Source organism: Trachurus japonicus, chromosome 22 (genome assembly GCF_045865225.1).
Source record: "Trachurus japonicus isolate A0001 chromosome 22, Traja_1.0".
Lineage (NCBI taxonomy): Eukaryota > Metazoa > Chordata > Actinopteri > Carangiformes > Carangidae > Trachurus > Trachurus japonicus.
The window spans coordinates 11259219-11279087 of record NC_140928.1 but is presented as its reverse complement, the minus strand read 5'-3'; the positions used below and the strand labels follow the sequence as shown (position 1 = coordinate 11279087).

General features: G+C 41.0%; 1 protein-coding gene across 1 annotated transcript in view; it reads left to right on the top strand.

Annotated features, from left to right (window-relative positions):
- uggt1 (UDP-glucose glycoprotein glucosyltransferase 1) overlaps positions 1-19869 on the top strand; it is a 30528-nt gene that overhangs the window by 9248 nt on the left and 1411 nt on the right. Inside the window, exons 10-39 of the mRNA XM_085767058.1 lie at positions 411-510; positions 624-684; positions 2764-2855; positions 3120-3270; positions 3800-3919; positions 4024-4109; positions 4459-4594; positions 4702-4833; positions 5451-5615; positions 6626-6746; positions 7322-7420; positions 8254-8348; positions 8914-9120; positions 9292-9423; positions 9587-9717; positions 9840-9935; positions 10233-10335; positions 10425-10504; positions 11391-11580; positions 11745-11903; positions 12063-12148; positions 12296-12380; positions 13310-13398; positions 13957-14061; positions 14221-14305; positions 16306-16488; positions 16972-17132; positions 17691-17805; positions 19272-19388; positions 19693-19837. Of these exons, the coding sequence (XP_085623184.1) occupies positions 411-510; positions 624-684; positions 2764-2855; positions 3120-3270; positions 3800-3919; positions 4024-4109; positions 4459-4594; positions 4702-4833; positions 5451-5615; positions 6626-6746; positions 7322-7420; positions 8254-8348; positions 8914-9120; positions 9292-9423; positions 9587-9717; positions 9840-9935; positions 10233-10335; positions 10425-10504; positions 11391-11580; positions 11745-11903; positions 12063-12148; positions 12296-12380; positions 13310-13398; positions 13957-14061; positions 14221-14305; positions 16306-16488; positions 16972-17132; positions 17691-17805; positions 19272-19388; positions 19693-19837 (3627 nt within the window). The remainder of the gene's footprint in view (positions 1-410; positions 511-623; positions 685-2763; positions 2856-3119; positions 3271-3799; positions 3920-4023; positions 4110-4458; positions 4595-4701; positions 4834-5450; positions 5616-6625; positions 6747-7321; positions 7421-8253; positions 8349-8913; positions 9121-9291; positions 9424-9586; positions 9718-9839; positions 9936-10232; positions 10336-10424; positions 10505-11390; positions 11581-11744; positions 11904-12062; positions 12149-12295; positions 12381-13309; positions 13399-13956; positions 14062-14220; positions 14306-16305; positions 16489-16971; positions 17133-17690; positions 17806-19271; positions 19389-19692; positions 19838-19869) is intronic.

The following is a 19869-nucleotide window of genomic DNA, read 5'->3' as shown; positions in this document are numbered from 1 at the left end:
ATGGTCCCTGTGTAAAAATGCTGATGCGTTAAGCACCAACCTACAGCCTCATAGAGCTGCTAACATAGCTGTGGACTCGGTTCTGCTGAATGAAAGTTGTTGAGTTCACGGTAATGGTTTACAGTAACATTTGGCTGTTTAAGAACCTGATGTTCCTTATTCCTTGTAAACTTCATGCTTCAGAAACATGAGCCTCTCAACATGTATTCACTGAGTTTATTCACAGTACAGGCTGAGAAATGCTCACACTGCTTCTTGTTTTGTTGAAACTTTCTCTCTTCATGCTCTCTGTCTCTGTACCCTCTTGTGTGTTTCCTCTCCTCCTCCTTGCTTTTGTGCACTGCACTCATCTCTTTCCCTTTTTTGCCCTCTTTACCTACCTCCCCGTCTTCCCACGATTTCTTTTATAGATCTGAGTTTCCAGACAGCAGCTCGCATTCTTGCCGCTCCCGCTGTTGATGCCCTCAATGTTATGAAAGACCTCAGTCAGAACTTCCCTACCAAAGCCAGGTAAAGAATAAACACACAAGCAAAAAAAGTAGCTACTGTAACAAGTTTGGGGTTTACACAGATATTGACGAGTGTGCAGTTTTACAGTTGGGTCTGCCTTTTTCCCTTCACAGGTCCATCACTAAAACTGTGGTCAACTCTGAGATCCGTAGAGAGATCGGAGAGAATCAGAAGGTACATGTTTGTTTGCTCATTCATCACTTAGTCGTCCTATTTATCTATCCCCTTTATCTTCTTTCACTCTTCTTTCCCTAACACAAGACCTTATGCTGTGGTTTTCTTGTCAATGAAAAGATAATGACAATTATTTTGTAAAGTAATTGGACTCTGTTTTTAGAAAGCATTGCTTATACTGGGAGAAGAGTGTATTTGTAGGGGAATTAATAGACATTAGATGTTCTCGCAAGCATTTGCAGCACAGTGACATTGTGAATGTGATTCCAAATACACAACAGTGCTCATGTTCATGATGAAATGATATGTCACCAGTACAACGGTGTGGCTTATTTGTCTTTGTTTTATTAAACATAAGTATTTATTATTTATGTGGCACAGTGAAAGTTCTGTGAGCTACATTTGACTGTGGCTGCACGGACAATACTTATTAGCAGGATCAATACGTGATTGGTTTTATCCTTTTTAATGGGATTTGCCAGGCTTATCCTGTAAGATCTAATCAGTGATCCCCATGTTGTTCTATGACATGATGGAAGGTAGGAAATTGGAGTGCAGTGTTTGTCTGTGATTAAAGATCAATACACAATTGTTTTTTATGCTCTTATTACATAATGATATTGGAGAGCTGAGTGAAAAAGAGGAGAGAGAGAGGAAGGGAAGGGAATGGGATGCAGTAAAGGTCGCCAGCTGGACTCAGACAGGGGGTGTTGGCATCCTAAATACCTAAAATTACCAGGACCCCCTGTTTCTGTCTTTTGCTTTTGTTCTTGTTTTTGAGTTGGTCAATGCAAATGTTAGGGATCATTCAGTTTTGTGTGTTTTTTAAGGAAATGAAGCATTTTTTTACCTTATGTTCAAGAAACTTACACACTGGTGTGAGTAAATATCCATAATTTGGTCTCAAAATAGCACAGATCTCCCCCTCATCACAGCTACTTGACCTCCTCATCCTGTGTAATTCCCCCGTTTTGCCTTCCTGCTGACTGTGTTGTTGAGTGGTGCGGGGTAATTTAGTTTAGCTGTTTACCAATCTAATCCAATAAGGGTGAGAAAATAAAGAAAAACAGATAGCATTATTGCATACAGCCACAGCCACAGCCCCTCAGCCTGTTCGCCTTTGTCTTTTGGGAAATATCTCAAAATGAGGACTGCCCTTCCTGTTTTTATTTCGTTTCCTCTCACCTTTTATTATGTGATAAATTGTAAACAACATCTGACTTGAAAAGCATTCAGTTCCTGACAATGTGTTTGGCTTTGCCCCGCTAATGGAATAGGTAATCACCCCTTTTTCTTGTCAAATGTTTTTCACTCCCCCTCCCTCCCTCCCTCCTGTCGCTCTCCCTCTCCCTTCCTCCTCAAGCTGTGCTCACATTATCTTGGTGTGCAGACAGGAGTTTTTGGTGGGTGGTGGGGGTGAGCAGCAAACGTCCTAATTACTGAATCGGTGATTCATTCGGCAGGCGCACTGAATCCTGCAGCGAGAAAGGATTATTGATTGAAGTAGTTTGGACACATGCACTTGCTCTCTCTCTCTCTCTCTCTTTCTCTCTTTCTCTCACACACACACACAGACACAGTTTAAGTGGGATGAACAATATTTGTGTTAATCATGTCTCGTTGTAATTGCAGTGTCTGGAGTATGATTAATCTGATGTCTTTGTCTTTCTGTAATGAGATTTGACTGCGCCAGAACGACTTTGAGCTTTCCTTTTGCCTGTGTAGACACACAAACACACACAGCTTCTCACAGCCATACACACACAGACACACAGACACACATTCACACACCCTTTCTCTAATAATTAGATTTGTTTAGTGTGGGGTTTGATTGCTCTAAACAGACTGACTTTAAACAGAGCTGTCAGTGCTTGTTTGGAGCTGTCGACGTGCCTCGTTATGGCTTTTTGCTGACTGTTGCCTCTAGTTTTACAATTTAATTGACTATGCAATGGCCGCCTTTGACGTTTCATGCAGCACAGTGCGGTGATCTGCTTGAAACACGGAGTTACAGGGTTTGATTTGAACAGGACAGTTAGTCATGTCGATGTTTCTCTTTCTCTCTCTTTCTCTCTGTAGTTTTTCAAAGGGACTCTGGGCCTGCAGCCTGGGGACTCGGCCCTGTTCCTTAATGGGCTTCACATAGATCTGGACACACAAGACATCTTCAGGTACACACATGCAGTCACAGTCCTACATTATTATATCATTCTGGTCCAAAGCGGAGCAAGATTTTTTTTCTATTTCCAATAGAGAAATAATGCATTTTCATTGCATCAGTCAGTGTCAACCTATGTAATTAAACTTTTATAATCAGCCTGTAGCTGTCATGATAAGTTAATTGACATGAAATCTATCAGCAACTATTTTAATAATTGATTAAATGTTAGATCTGTTTCTGACTAAACCTAACCTCTGTCACTTCGTACTTGCAGTGTTTTTGAGGTGCTGCGCAGTGAAGCCAGGGTGATGGAGGGGCTGCGCTCCCTCCACATCGAGACGCCCTACATCCATGACATCCTGAAGCTCAACGTCCAGCCGTCCGACTCTGACTACGCCGTCGACATCCGCAATCCTGCCATCAGTGTAAGAAATTGCCCACAGCTAAATCTTCTCCCAAGAGATAAGACACTTTGACAGGAAATGAGAAATTTTTCAATTTGTATTGTAAAACTTTAGCTGACAAGTTGTTTTAAAAACAGTGAGGTTGTTAAGTGAACAAATTTGATCAGGGATGAGGTCGTAGGAGACTGTGTTTGCAAACTTGCAAAACATATTTTGTAGTGTTTTTCTGTTGTGTGTGATTTATTGATTTGTCAGTCAACAAAAAAACCAGACTTAACTATTTTCATCAAAGAAATATGACAATAACTCCCTGGACGGTAATTGACTGTCAGCTGGACAAAGCAAACATTTTTTGAAGATGTGAATTTGAGGCCTTGAAACGATACGAAAAGAAGCACAACAATGGAAACATAACTGAAAGTAATTGTAAGCTGTGGCCTTAGTTTCCTAGCTACGACAGTCAAATGTAGTTTCTTGTTGTCACCAATCTGTTCTTGGGCTGAGGATGACGTTTCATTTGAACTCCCTTTTGTGTGTTTTTCTTTCTTAGTGGATCAATAACTTGGAGACAGACCACAGGTACAGCTCATGGCCCTACAACGTGCAGGAGCTGCTCAGACCAACCTTCCCCGGAGTCATCAGACAGATCCGCAAGAACTTTCACAATCTGGTACATCTTTGCCTGAGCAATCAACACCTGCTGATTCAAAATGGGTCTTAATTTTTTGTGTGAAAATACCAGCGGATGTGTTTTTGTGTTTGTGTGCAATGCAGGTGATCATTCTGGACCCAACTCAGGAGAGCGCTGCTGAGCTGCTGAGCGTTGCAGAGATGTTTTATGCTAACAACATCCCACTCAGGTTGGTGTTTGTGTCATCAGGGAAGTGGTGAACTGTAAACTTGTTTCATATTCTCATATCACATTAAAAGCAACGTAACGGTTTTTATTGCTTCACAGTTGAAGCAAAACCGAGAAAGGAAAAGCTGGAGTTGTACTCTGTAGGGATGTGCAGTTAAAATGTATTTTGATTTAGTAGTTTTGTCAGGCAGCTTTAGTAGACCTTTGATACCTCCCCGCATGTGGTATCTTGGGATGGTCAGTTTGTTAGAATACCGATGAAGCAGACACCACACACTCTGCATTTTAGCACCCAAATATACATATCAGAGGTTGGATTGGAATGCATTTGCTTTCTGCTCGGGTTTCAGGATCGGGTTGGTGTTTGTGGTGTCAGAGGAAGATGACGTAGATGGCATGCAGGACGCAGGTGTGGCCCTGGTCCGTGCCTACAACTACATCAGTGATGAAGTGAACAGTCAGAACGCTTTTGAAGCTGTCATCTCGGTGAGTTAACCTTTGACAAGCACAGATTGCCTTTGATTGCCGTCCAATGAAATACCTGTGAAGACCGGTCGTGCTTCTTTTAAAACATTTTGTACACCTCTTTTCAGATGTTCAACCTAGTGCCCACTGGTGGAAAGCTCAGTGTTGGGAATGTGGTTAAGGTGCTGGAGAAGAGATTCCACAACGTGGAGATCAGCAGCATCCTGGGAGCTGACTCCAGCTACGACAGCAACAGGAAGGTGAGCAGGGCTGAATGTAATGTCACCGTTCTGGATGCTGACATTACTTATTTGGATTTTGTTGGTTTTTATGCTGTGGTAAACTTTTAAAGATTTTTACAAAGGAAATGTCACACACATGCAGATTACTCAAGAAAAGGAATACACAAATATAATTATAGGCAAGGCGGGTGACCAAGTATGCAAGTTTTGGATTGAAACAAGATGTAGTTTAATAGAAAAACAAAGGTTTTTTTTTTATTTATACGATCCCATAAACTCAGCAGACACAATTCAGTTGAACCCAGTGTGTTTAAAGATTCACACTGAAAATATATCAGACGTGAGTGATTTGCAGACACGAAATAGGATTTTAAAATCAATTCTTTGAGCCAAAGCAGAAACCTGAGAGCAGGTATTATGTGCCCATTTTATGATTTTGTTTGAACTCTTGGCAGATGTGTTTTAGACAAGATGCAGTCTGAGTCTTTTGGGGGGTTTACCTGACACTGTTAGGAATGTCTAACCTCCATAAGCCTGGATTAGCTTCTCTAGGTCCCGCTTAGACACAGGTGCTCAGCTCTATATTTGAGACTCATGCAAAGTGAAATAATACCTCTTTATGTCTCATCTACCAGGACGGCCGAGCGTACTACGAGCAGACGGGGGTTGGCCCGTTGCCTGTGGTCCTGTACAACGGCATACCTTACCAGAGAGAGCAGCTGGATCCGGATGAAATGGAGACGGTCACCATGCAAAAGATCCTGGAGACCACCTCCTTCTACCAGAGAGCTGTCTACCTGGTCAGTCGGCATACACACACACACTCTCAGACACGCTTTGATAAGCAGTCACTGTGAGACAGTGAGCTTAAGTGAGATTTTGTTTTCAGTGAGGCTTGTATTTGATGGCTCTGGCTTTTTTTTTTTTGCATTCATCCTCAAAGCATAATCAATTTTCACTGCAGATGAGTGAAAAAAAACATCACTGTGCAGACAGAAATGCACATTTGAAGAGAATTTAATTTACTATGCATAAATGCTGCAATGGATTTAGTTCTTCCTTGCTAGTCTTGATGTGCTTATAAGTACATAGATTCTGATTGTGCCCATTTTAACAATAGAAATAAGTTTAATCTCATCAAGAGTACAACAGGTCATGTTTTCACTGATTTGTGACTTTGAAGATACTGATGATAACAGTCAGTATTCGTTTGTGCTGGTTTGTTTTGTAATTTGCTCAGTGTACAACAAAATGGAGTTCAATTTAAAGAAAACTCAAAATTTGAAAGGAAACGAGCAGAAGTGCTCTAGGGTTGTCAAGGACTGTTGTGATAAATAAAATAAATTGTCTTTTAGGCAGGATCTTTGTGAGCGTGCCATCTGTCATTCTCTACTGTTTTAATGTCGTTCCAGCTCTCAGACAAGCCAGCGCTTTGAATTGGTTCTTTCAAAGGTTTTTGAAAGCGTTAAAGCGCAGTGGGCAGTATTTAATTTGGTTGCTATACGAGTGTTAGTGCTGAACAGGGTGTTAGTCATCACTCTTGTTTTATCCTTTTTAATGTTTAATCCAAACTTGTCGGAGGAAAACTTTTCAATCGATACACAAGCATTAGTAGCTGCAGCAGAAGAGCGATTAAACCTGGAGAGGGCTTTGCTTTTTTTTTTTTTTTTTTTTAACTATGGGGATGAAAGGAAAGCAGACAAGGACCTGATGCATCACTGTCGGGTCTGCAGTAACGGTGAAGAAGAATGTCCTCTGTTCATTATTTGTTCTTTAACATCCTGAGTCTCCGTGTCCACGCTGCTCGCAGGGCGAACTGGCCACGGATCACGACGTGGTGGACTTCATCATGAACCAGGCCAACGTTGTTCCCCGCATCAACCCCAGAGTTCTGTCCACCAGCAGGACGTACCTGGACCTGTCTGATACCAGTGAGTGCATAGTAGGGATTTAGAAGAATATGAAAGCACACTAACAATCCATAATCTCTAAAATGGGTATCCCAAATTTTGCTGCAGTATATGTTTTTTTGGTGCTGAGCAAAAGAGCTCAAAAATCGTATTTATTTATTTATTTATTTATTCATGTAGTGTAATATAAAGCCTGACTGATGTTGTGCAAGAGTTATTTTTACCTAATGATCCGACATTGAAGCCTGGCACCTTGAAGACTTGACAGCAGACTAGAAACTGACAAGATGAACTTAGGGACTTTATCCAAAATTAATGGGAAAAATGGCCAGAGAGATTTCAGATTTCTGTTATTAACTCCTGTTTTTATTCACAAACTCTCCAGACCAACATTATTTTCACCTTAACCTCCTTCTGCAGTGTGTAAGCCTTCCTGATGTACCCTATCAATCCCAATTGAAAGGCATTTTTGTGCCATAAGCCGAGACAGATGATAGATTTACTTTGCCTGTTAAACCTAGTAAACATCTGTAGTATAAAAAATATTATCTTGATTCATGATTTCTACTTCATTCCTCTGTTTACACTCTATACAGATAACTACTTTGTGGATGATTATGCTCGCTTCTCAACTCTGGACACCAAAGAGAAGAGCACGGCTGTGGCCAACAGCATCAACTACATGACTAAGAAAGGTAAGAGAGAAGAAGCTGATCAAGGAAATCCGAACGCTGAATGGAAGAGGATTTTGTTATTTCCCAGGAAGATGATTTAATCTTCAAGCTCTTCTAAACTCTCTTCATTTATTCTCCTTCTGTCCTCTCCTCCTCCTCCTCCTCCTCCTCCTCCTCCTCCTCCTCTTCCTCCTCTTATTTATGTGTGTTAAAAATGTCCCTGCATCAGGGATGACCACCACCAACAGGCATGGTAATCACCCTTTTCCTCCACGTTATTCCCTCTCCTCAGCACTTGCTCTTTTTTTCTGTTTTCTGTGAACAACATTGCTGGCAGTGCTCAGATGTGTTTGCGAATCCACCACCACCACTCCATCTGTGTTGCATTTCTCAGAGGACATAAATCACTAATTTATGCATGTGATAATTGTGTATTAGGGTCTGGAGTATAAGTACTAAAACCGTGTTTTCATAACTGCTAAGTTAAGTTCTAACATAATTTTTTCCATCTTTCTGAAGGAGAGCATGACGGGTCATTATGCGTCACTTGTAGCTGCATGGAGAATGAGAAGCTGAAAGTTTGATTTGATGCTCGGAACTTACAAAAGTTCAGAGGTCTTTATTATGAGGCAAACGTTGGATTCGAAAATAACAAGAATACACATCTCTTTTTTTAAAATAGTATTTTTGTATCATACAGCCCAGTTCACTTCCCGTTGAGATTCGTGTCTGATTTACCAAACTCTTTTTTCAAATGTGGCTCTTTCATCTCCTTTGCCTCATAAGTTCACCTGTGTGGCATCGCCTCAGTGACATGTCATGACCACCTGCCTTTCTTCCTCTGTGGTTGTCAGATGATGGCTACATCCGACCTGTGACCTTCTGGGTGGTCGGAGACTTTGACAAACCCTCAGGACGACACCTTCTTTATGATGCCATCAGACACATGGTACAAACCTTTTTTTTTTCTTTTTTACAAAACTAAAACATCACTTAAAGTAATAGTTTGACATTGTGTGGAATGTTTGTCTTGCCAAGAGACGAGACAATCTCTTGTGCTCTCAAACCTGGTCTGTCCTACAGCCCGCTAGATTAGCTTAAATATATATTTCTAAAAGGCAACAGATTCTTCTTACCAACTATTATCAAATAAATAAATGGTCCGTCCCATAACCCACTGTAAAACCTACAACTTGCTGTTTTTACACTTCATTTATTATTCATTTGGATTAGCCAACTAAAACATGTGATACATGACTTTGCCTTGTAATTGCCTTAATGTGGTGTAAATTGATATTGAATGAATTGAAATATTCTTATTAACATTGTGTTATTGATTACAACCATATATCCTCGACCATCTCTTCAAGACTTTAGATGAACAGTAGTCATCGTGGCCATATTGCATCTAAAAGTAAAAGGCAACACATCATCAGGTGCTTTCCAGATTAAGATAATGTTGTTATTTTGCTAAAGCTGTTGTGCTGTGTTTCCTCTCACCTGCTACACAACAGAAAACCAGCAACAATGTCCGACTCGGGATGATCAACAACCCATCGGCTGCTCCGTCTGCCGGGACGAGCTCTGTCGCCCGAGCGATCTGGGCCGCCATGCAGACGCAATCTGCCAACAACGCCAAGAACTTCATCACTAAAATGGCTAAAGAAGAGACGGCCACGGCCCTGCAGAAGGGCGTCGACATCGCAGAGTTCGCTGTGGGGGTGAGGGGAGATGGACAACTTTTTTGTACAGGATCATGATTCAAAATGGTCGTGCTTCCTTCTGTTCTCATTGTTCAAACTCTCTGCCCATGTTGAGCCTCGTGACTCTTTATTTTTACTCTTAATCTTCCCTTTTATCGACTGCCTACAAGTTATCTATTTTCCCTTCAGGGTATGGATGTGTCATTGTTCAAGGAAGCATATGATGGTCCCAAATTTGATTTCCTGCTCTCCCACGCTGCCTACTGCCGAGACGTGCTCAAACTGAAGAAAGGACAGAGAGCAGTTATCAGCAACGGAAGAGTGAGTCACATCCTTGTTTCTTATTGTTGACAGAACTTTAAACCTGCACCACAATATACAGGGACACCATGAACAAATATGTATTTATGTATATATTTATAGATGAATATGTACCTACACTTAATATCGCTTTTTAATCAAAACTTTCATCTCTTAATTCCAGATCATAGGTCCACTGGAGGAGGACGAGGTGTTTAACCAGGATGACTTCCTGCTTTTGGAGAGCATCATCCTCAAGACGTCTGGAGAGCGAATCAAAAGCAAAGTCCAGCAGTTTGGAATCGAAGAGGACAGGTATTTTATTTCACAATCTTCGCAATCTGAAGTCCTTCTTCTGCTCCTGTGGGAACCTGCCAAAGTAATATTTTCAGTTGGTGTTGAGGTTTGTGAGTTAATGCAGACTTTCTTTCTCTCAGGGCCAGCGACCTTGTGATGAAGGTGGATGCACTGCTCTCCTCTCAGCCCAAAGGAGAAGCCCGGGTAGAATATGACTTCGCTGACGACCGCTACAGGTGAAGTTATTTGCACACAGTTCAGACATGCAGGTCACTTTTATTTCCCAGGAGAGGCTGAGCAGTGAATGTTTAGAAGTCAGACTCCCCTCTGGGTGATTCTTTAAAAAAATGTTAATCCATTACTTTGAATAAAACTATCTTTGAGAAATATAAAGGGCCAGTGTGCCATTTTTTACCATTAAAACGAATTGGAAATATAACATGAATTGTTATAGTATGTATGCATTATTATATAGGAAACCTTAAACACACTGCCTTTACTAAACTTGGACCTTGATTTGCTGACTTTTGCAGTGCTGTGAAGATCCGTCCTAAGGAGGGAGACGTATACTTTGATGTTATTGCTGTCGTGGATCCAGTAACCAGGGATGCACAGAAACTGGCTCCTCTGTTGCTGGTATGATGGCTTGTGGTCTGGATTCGCAATTTCTTTCTGTCTCTTAGTGCAGTTGGTTTGTTCAACATCTTATTTCTTATTCCTGACAGGTTTTGAAGCAGCTGGTTAACGTCAACTTGCGTGTTTTCATGAACTGCCAGTCCAAACTGTCAGAATTGCCTCTCAAGAGGTGAGGACACAAGCAGTTTCCGTGCAGCACCTGCATTCATACCATACATCTTAATTGCACCAGTGTGCCTACCCACCATTACACCATCTCACCTAGGTTTCTCTGCTCATTTGAAGTTGGTCATTAAGCCAGGGCGTTTCCTTTTTTTATTTTAAATGAGGCACTGAATCCTTAAAATATCATAACTCAGTGTAATTGTTGTCACTGTGCTTTGATCCTTGTCAGTGTTAGAGCTTCAATTAATGTTCAGTGCTGCTTTTTGAGCATCATTGAAAGCTTAGGGCTCATTAGTTTAGGTAATTTTTGGAAAATCTAGAATTAAATTTGTGTTTATTTATTTAAAAAAAAAAAAGAAAATTGTAGACGTTGTTGCATAATCACTGGTGATTAGTGTCCTCTTGCAGCAGGAGACACAGGATGTGTGGGGACATCATGGATATAGTTTTGAAAAATTGTTTTACATTTTGGCCAAGGTCTTTCCCTCATCTTTCAAGCAAATCATATTATCTTCTTGGAGTTGAGTGGAATTTGCTCAGTGGTCACTTCGGTGGGTTTGTAGGATCTAACATGTGAACTCAGCAGCTGTAAAAAGAGAATTTCTTTCTAGACCTTTTTCAGAGCCTTCACCTACATGTGATGTGGTGAAAGCTCTGAAAAAGGTAAGTGAGGCTTGAGTTGGGATTGGAAAAAGTGTTATTTTCATGGTCAGTTATTGATGGTGGTGCTTAACATTTTAAAGCAGTCTGTTTTTTTGCTTGTAAAAGAAATCAATAAATTCTAACAATAACAATCAACCCATTAAATGGTGGTAAAAATGCTCGAAGACTCCTCCTGCCCCTGAACGTGTAAAACGAGTAACAAGTGGTTCCCCTGTGTTTTCTTCCAGTTTCTACCGTTACGTGTTGGAGCCAGAGGTGTTGTTTCAGTCTGACAGTAGTTTCTCTCCCGGCCCCTTGGCCAAGTTTCTGGACATGCCTCAGTCTCCGCTCTTCACCTTGAACCTCAACACTCCCGAGAGCTGGATGGTGGAGTCTGTGCACACCCGATACGACCTGGACAACATCTACCTCGAGGAGGTACAGAAACTGTGTGTGTCTGGGTTCAGTCAGGATCTGCAGTAGTGAAATGGTCGACTCTGTTTGACTCTGAATTTCTCTCTTATATTGGGTTTGCATGGAAACTTCTGTTAACAGTGAGGTAAACTTGACTTACTGTATCTTAACATCTCTGGTGTTTGCAGGTGGAGAATATTGTGGCAGCAGAGTACGAACTGGAGCATCTCTTGCTGGAAGGCCATTGTTTTGACGTCAGCTCAGGCCAGCCTCCGCGCGGGCTCCAGTTCACCTTGGGAACTGCCTCCGAGCCGGTCATCGTAGACACCATCGTCATGGCAAACCTGGTACATATATGAAGATTCAAACTCTGAGCGTTTTCATCTGTTAAGAGTTTCTTAATGCTTTCTTGGATAGTAAATGGCGTGTTATTGACCATTTGTTTGGTTTTAGCCTTTATTTGTTTAGTCACAAACACAGTAAATGTTGTGTGTTCTGCTCTGTAGGGTTACTTCCAGCTTAAGGCCAACCCTGGTGCCTACATCCTGAAGCTGAGGAAAGGACGCTCCGATGAAATCTACAAGATTTACAGGTGAGAACTGGTTTTGCTGTCTCACAGTCTTAAAAATATCTTATTAGTTTATAAATTGGGTCAGTGCTCCTTCGCTTGGATATAAACTTAAGTTGTAAACATTCAGCTCTAATACTTTTCTTATCCCTTCGATCTCTTCTGTTGCAGCCACGACGGCACAGACTCTCCAGCGGACTCAGACGACGTCATAGTGGTGCTGAACAACTTCAAGAGCAGGATCATTAAAGTCAAGGTCAGTCCACCTCTGATGGAGTGATGACTGTCTGGCACAGCAGCCTGGAGACAGTGATAGGAATGTGTCCTTCAACATACTTAGGTGATTTATTTTTTGTCCCCAACTAAATAAAAGCAAATCCAGGATGGGGAGCGAGTGGCAACATTTCTGCTTCTCAATTTCTCAGCTCATAAATTTTAAGGAGAGTCCAGTCTGTGCTGAGCCTTTTTACATAATGCAGAATATATACACAGCAGGTGCTTAAATTACCTTGGTAAATTTACACATGTTAATGGGAATTTTATATTTATAACGGGACAAATAAATGGAAAATGGAAAAAGTTTTTTATGCAGAATATTTCTCCAATGGTGTCACAATATTATAGAATATTTTATGTGGTCATCTTATCTAACAGTGCTCTCTACCACATTCTTGATTTGATGGCGCCTATGCATATCTCTTGTCAGCTATTAGAGATAAAATATTGACATATCTATGTTGTAACGTGTCATACAAGGTGTCAGTGTCGTGTGGTGTAATCACAGCTGACGTCTTTGTTTAGTGTGTTCATGACATTTTACAGTCTGTAGTTACTTCTCTGATATCTAAGATGGTTTCCAGGCAGAACCAGTCAGACTAGTTTCTGTGCCACAGATCAGACACTCACTCACAGTTTCTGTGCTTCTGTGTAATTGTGCAGATAATTTCTATGAATTGGATTTGTATCATATTTCGAGAAGAAAGGTCCATAAAATCAGGGCTATAAGACTGTGTTTCATGATACCCACACAACATACACATATGTACAAGCAACATTCAACTAAAAAACTAAGCAGTGATTAAAAAGACACAGTCTTAGTTTATAGATTAACTAGATGACTGGCATTTCCAGAACCTTTCCTATTGGTTGTTTCACTAACTGATTTTTAAATTGCGTGTTGATCAGGTCCAGAAGAAACCAGACAAGTTCAACGAGGAGCTGCTGAGTGATGGGACGGAGGAAAATGACACCGGCTTCTGGAACTCTCTGACGAGGTACAACGTTGGTTCAAACCAACCGGCAGCTTTTCCTTTGATTTGTGGGTTAAGGCCGTTGTCGAAAATGTGATCTTCAATCATTTTGGTCAGTTTTTGATTAAATGTCCAAGTCTCAAAAGTCAAATTTTCTCTGGTTTGACCTTGTCAAATGTGAGAATTTACAGAGTTTCTACATTAATAACATTGTAAATTGAATGTCTTTGGTTTTGAGTTGTTGGTTTATAAATTATTATATTATATTAATATATTTTAATATTAACCATTAACCAAAATAACAGCATATCAGTTGTCAGGTAAATGTCCACTTGGATTCAAGGACAAACTGAATGCAAAAGGTCAAAGTCACAGTGACTTCGCAAAAAAGTTTTAGCCATAACTCAAAGTTATAACAGTATTTCACATAAACTGAATTTGCTGAAACTAGAGGCCAGGCAGAACACCTTAAGCTTATAACTCCAGTATGATTTATGTGAAGAATATGTTTTTGTATTTATTTTGTTGGAAATGTATTCAACATCTAATAATGTGTTTCATTTTTTTCTTTTGCCCTTTCAGGGGGTTCACGGGAGGAGGAAAGATGGAGGAGACAAAGCAGGAGAAGGACGATGTGATCAACATCTTCTCTGTGGCCTCGGGGCATCTGTACGAGCGCTTCCTCAGGTTGGTGGAGAAAAGAAAATTGTCATATCAACCAAAATCCTTAAAAAACTAGCATCCTCACTTCTTATATGTCCCTAAAACTTTATTGATTTTTTTTAAAGCCCTTTTGTTCTCCCAGCTCTGTTGTCACCAGTCGTTTTATCCCTCTTCCCTCCTCAGGATTATGATGCTGTCAGTTCTGAAGAACACCAAAACTCCCGTCAAGTTCTGGTTCCTCAAGAACTACCTGTCCCCGACTTTCAAGGTAGGATTTTTCTTTCTTTCTTGCTATTTGTCTCCACAGGTGATACTGGATAAATCAGCTGGCGTCTCTTCATTTTCTCTGACAGCTCTAGCTTTCGTTCTTCACACAGTAGTTGTGAAAATAAAGGTGAAAGATGCAACACGAATGTTCTCTTTTTTTTTTTTCTGTAATGCTGTGCTTGAAGAAAATCTCCTGATGATAAATGAGTAGACTTCAGTGCTTTTCCTGCCTCATGGTTCCATTCCTGGTTATCTTTGATGTTTTCTTTTTACTGTTTTCTCTCTGGTTTTAGTTGTAAAACCTCATTATTCTTCAGATACTCAAACAACAGTGTATTACTGTTTTAGGAATTGCACACGTTGATATCAGAAGACACTGATGAGTGATTTGGTTTCATACCCAGATTCCCACTCAGCCCATCAGCTAGAGGCTCCTTTTTAATATTAACATAACGATGTAGTCTGCAGAGAGTTGTGCCTTCTGTTAGCTGGTAAAAAAAAAAGAAAAAGTCAATCAACAAAAACATTTCAGTTCATTTCTCTGTCTTTAAAAGAAGAACAGGCATTAATCAACATCTCTGTAAATATGCCGGTGGTAGCCAGCCTGTTCAGTTTCAGCTGCAGCCCCTTTGAGTGGATGTGACAGGCTCAGAAACACAAACGCAGGGACAGCAAGACAATGACGACAGCGGCAACAGAATTAGCATCGTCCAGGCCGATACATAAATCGTGTGGCAACAGGAAGCGGTGGAGCAGTAATACAATAATAACATCCACTATTCATCACATGAAGTCAGCCAAAGAAAAAAAACTACATTCTGTGCACGTTCGCCATCCAGAGCAGCATTCAGCATTAAGACAGAGATAAAGTATTGTGAAGTGTCAACAAACAATGCTAACCTTAATAAAATGTCATTAGAAGTTTAGATAAATGTGAAACCTGTTGTGATAAAACCCCAGAAATGAACCAATACACAGTTTAATGTCACACAAAGCATCAATATCCAATAAATACATTTAGTAATAAATAAAGTAACAGGAGGGTTTAATTACTTTTCATAGTTTGTATATTTCCAAACTTTTTGTATGACAGACTTGTTACATTGTTACACATTTTTAAAAGGGAGTGTTCATATGCCATATATACAGCGGGGAAAATAAGTATTGAATACGTCAATAGACTTGAATGGTGAGCATGCATAGAGGCCATGGCGGTTAAATGCATTACTCATTGGCTTGTTTTTATAACTGTACCTGCTAATTGCAGGTATGTCTAAAGCTCTCTGTCAGGGCTCCTCAGCTCTTGGACAACTCTTCTTCGTTTTCTTTTGAATCTGTCAGAAATCTTGTGAGGACCTGGTCGTGGCCAGTTTATGGTAAAATGTTGTTCTTTTTATTTCCGGATAATGGCACTAACGGATAAAACGGTGCATTCAGACACGTCTGTAACCGATGCCATCAGGATGTTCTGCCACATAATTTTCCGAAGGTCTTGAGAAAGCTCTTTGCTTTTATCCATACGCCTCTTGTGTGACACCTTGGTGACGAGAAACCTTTTTATAGGCGTCAATTTGGACTAAACCAGCTGATATTACTTTGCACTGATAGAGGACAGGATGACTTTCTAAATACTGACAGACTCCAGCTGCTTTCTTGGCTTTCCATAGCTTTTTGCTCCTCCTTTTCTTCATGTGTTCATGTGTTCAATACTTATTCCCTGTGTCATTTCACTTTATTACACATAACTTAATTTATGGACATCAATGTTTGGATTCCTTTGTATGTGTGCATTACTTGGGTTGTTGACGACATATGGTGAAAATTTCATGTCAATAGCTCTATTAGGAATAGATTTTCTGAGAAAAATATTGACGTGTTCAATACTTATTTTCCCCGCTGTGTATATAAAAAAAGTAAACTGCTTTACAGCTGCTCCCATTTAATGTAGCGTGAATAGTACACATATCAGACCAGTGTGTTTCTGTGTGTGGCCTCATGCAGGAGTTCATCCCCCACATGGCTCAGAAATATGGTTTCCAGTACGAGCTGGTCCAGTACAAGTGGCCCCGCTGGTTACACCAGCAGACGGAGAAGCAGAGGATCATCTGGGGCTACAAGATCCTGTTCCTGGACGTCCTGTTCCCTCTCGCCGTCGACAAGATCCTGTTTGTGGACGCCGACCAGGTTAGCTCGTCAAACACCGCCATCCAAACGTTCAAATATTTGCTCCTTTTACTCCTCGTATCATAAACTGAAGCACAGTGGTGCTGAGTCTGATATCTCCAAAGAAGTCGGTTTCAGTGCAGTAATAATTCAGGATTTTGTGCACATCTTATGGAAATTCAGATCTTTGAGCTTTTTCAATAATCTAATCCTAAAAGAGACTTTCAGACAGTCAGAATTGATCTACAGTTTAAATGATTAATCAACAGAAAAGAAATTGGCAGGTTCTTCGATAATCTAAAACTTATTTTATTTTATTTTTTCAGCACAAGTGAAAATATTCAGTCTGAAATCTGATTTCTTCATGAACTCTGATTGTAGATGTAATAGTTGGATGAAACAAAATCATCTTCAACTTTAGAAAAGTGGGGTCATTTTTCATGAGTTTCTCTGAGGAACGTCTAGTCGCTGCCCTGAAGTGATCCTCGTCCTCCTCTCCTGCAGATTGTGCGAACTGACCTGAAGGAGCTGCGTGACTTCGACCTGGAGGGAGCGCCGTACGGTTACACCCCGTTCTGTGAGAGCCGGAGGGAGATGGACGGTTATCGCTTCTGGAAGTCTGGCTACTGGGCGAGTCACCTCGCTGGACGCAAATACCACATCAGGTACGCACACTGTGGAAGCTCAGCCGTAATGTAGCAGTCGACTGTGTCGACAAGTCTTTAAAGGTGTACAGAAATGGCCGTTTGTCCTGTTTGTCGCGCCGAGTTGTCACGAGCTGCAACACGAGTTTACCCGAGTAAGGAAAACGAATTTGATTGGTCGTTATCGAGCGGGCGGGATATTCAAAGCTTGGGGCGAGCCCGAGCTCCGTGTGTGTGTGCGTGTCTCAGACGTTTGAATGACGGATGACGGATCCAATATCAGTGGCTGATGAATCGTGTACAGGCTGACGTATAATCCGTGCGCCTGCATTATCCAATGCGAAAAAAAAAATACACACTTTCATCCCGGATTTACTCAACAATAGAATTTTGCACAAAGTTTGGCCTACATCGTCTGAAAGATGAGTTATCACATTAATTTTATGATCCAGAGTGGGCTCAAATTCAGTTTTCTTTTCTGTACACCTTTAAAAGTCTGTCGCCCTCAAACAGACACACACACCTTGACTCTCTCTTTTCCTGCATATTTCATGCTTCACCATCTCTTCTCCTGTGCAGCGCCCTGTATGTGGTCGACCTGAAGAAATTCAGGAAAATAGCAGCAGGAGATCGACTCAGAGGACAGTACCAGGGGCTCAGCCAGGACCCAAACAGCCTCTCCAACCTGGACCAGGTCTGTGCAGGGCTTCAGAGTCAGACTGCCCCTAAACGGTTGCATTATGCCCCTAAAATGGCGGCGACTTTTGACGTTGGCTAAGCGAACAATCGATCCATACTTTCTCCCTGTAACCATAGTGTACCAGAGGCAAATCCTGATTTAGAGGATCATGAGGATCATCATCAAAGTATTTATCAGTAACAATGTGAAATGTGAATATTTGCTTTGCAAGTCGAATTACAGTGTGCACCCCTACATTTTCTGCTTGCACTCCTTTTGGCAAATTGGCCCATGCCATAATCCCTATAGTTTTAGGAGTAGATTTGTTACCTTTAGGCATCAGCTGTTTTGCATGAATTTGCCTCTAAAACAACTCTGTCTCGTAACCTTCCGTTATTATCTCATAGCGTGGTGAATGTGCAGGTCACAACTTGTCCACCAGAACATTTTGGAGTTGTTGGATTGTGTATTTGATGAGTTTGATGAGGGAAACCAAGAAATCCCATGAGCCTCCATAGCGTAGCTCTGAGCAGCTCGCGGCTCTGCTCTGCTGTTCTAAAAATAGCTTGCACCGACAATGTTGAAAAATGTTGAACTATCCCTTTAAATTTAAAGTCGGGGTGCTCTGGAGATCTGACTCTAAATAAGACGACAGGTTTTTCAGCTTGTTCTAGCTCATATTGTACGTGACACAGCTGTTTTTTTCTAAAGCATGACATTATTAGAATAATAATTATTAGTCTTATTCATTACGTATTATAGTAATTTAACACTAGGCATTCATTTCAGTTTATATAAAACTCTTTAAGCCGTCACAGAGAACTTCATTTCTTTGTCAAAGTTGTGGTGACTTTGCGTGGTTGCTAGGGGGAACTGCAGTGAAAACTCTCCCCTGTTGTGTTCAAAGACGCTCTGTAATTAGAGATGTGAGAGATGGTTGTTGAACAGCAGCCTCAGAGAAACATCTACATTTATCTAACGTTTCACAACAAACACTGCTGAGTTATTGTTTTCTCTCTCTAGTTATGATTTTTTTATAACAACAATGTGATTTCAACATCTGGGACTTTCTAATGTCCTTGTACACAAACCCTTATTGTTGCCGTGTTACCACACGACTGACAACAAGCATAAAGGCAGCAGATTGTGATGCTGCAGAGAAGAGAGTGTCTGTTGAACAGATGCTCCTTCCCATCCATACATGTGCATTATCGCTGAACCTTTATATCATCATTTTAAATGTTGGAAAAGGCAAAAGATTCAAGTTTCAAATTAACATCTTTTGTCTTTTTGTTGAGATGAATCTGAAGACTAAACACAGAAATGGTGCAAACAACATTAAAAACAAAATCTTGTTGATGTGTTACATAAAAATCTGTCAACAACAAATCTACAGTTTCCTGATGATGTTAAAAAAATGTCCTGTTTGTATAATATTTGTCTCTGTCGCCGTCTCACTTTTTTAAAAATTGTTTTCTCAGGATCTGCCCAACAACATGATCCACCAGGTGCCCATCAAGTCTCTGCCTCAGGAGTGGCTGTGGTGTGAGACCTGGTGTGACGACAGCACCAAGAGGAGCGCCAAGACAATAGACCTGGTAACAACAACACAAGTTTATACGTGTGTGTGTGTGTGTGTGTGTGTGTGTGTAGATGTCAGACAGGGACAGTATCAGGATAAAATGCCAAAGAAAAACAACAGGAGACTTTCAGGGAGCAGTGATTTGGTTTGTTACAGGTGCAGTGCCTCTTAACAGCCACTAGAGGGCAGACAGACCAATTGTGAGGAAATGATTGACTCACTCGTTTGATACTAAAGAAACATTTGCAAGAATAAAGTAACAGTGAGTACAGGAACCGCATAGTTGATTATTTCCTTTGTTTCTTTCCATGCTTCCTCAGTGTAACAACCCTATGACCAAGGAGCCCAAGCTGCAGGCCGCCGTGAGGATCGTGGCCGAGTGGACCGACTACGACCAAGAGATCAAACGTTTGCAGACGAGGGTCCAGGCCGGAGCAAACCACAGCACAAAGAAGCAGAGCACAGGTAATCCACACCGACAGACACACATGCAGGTC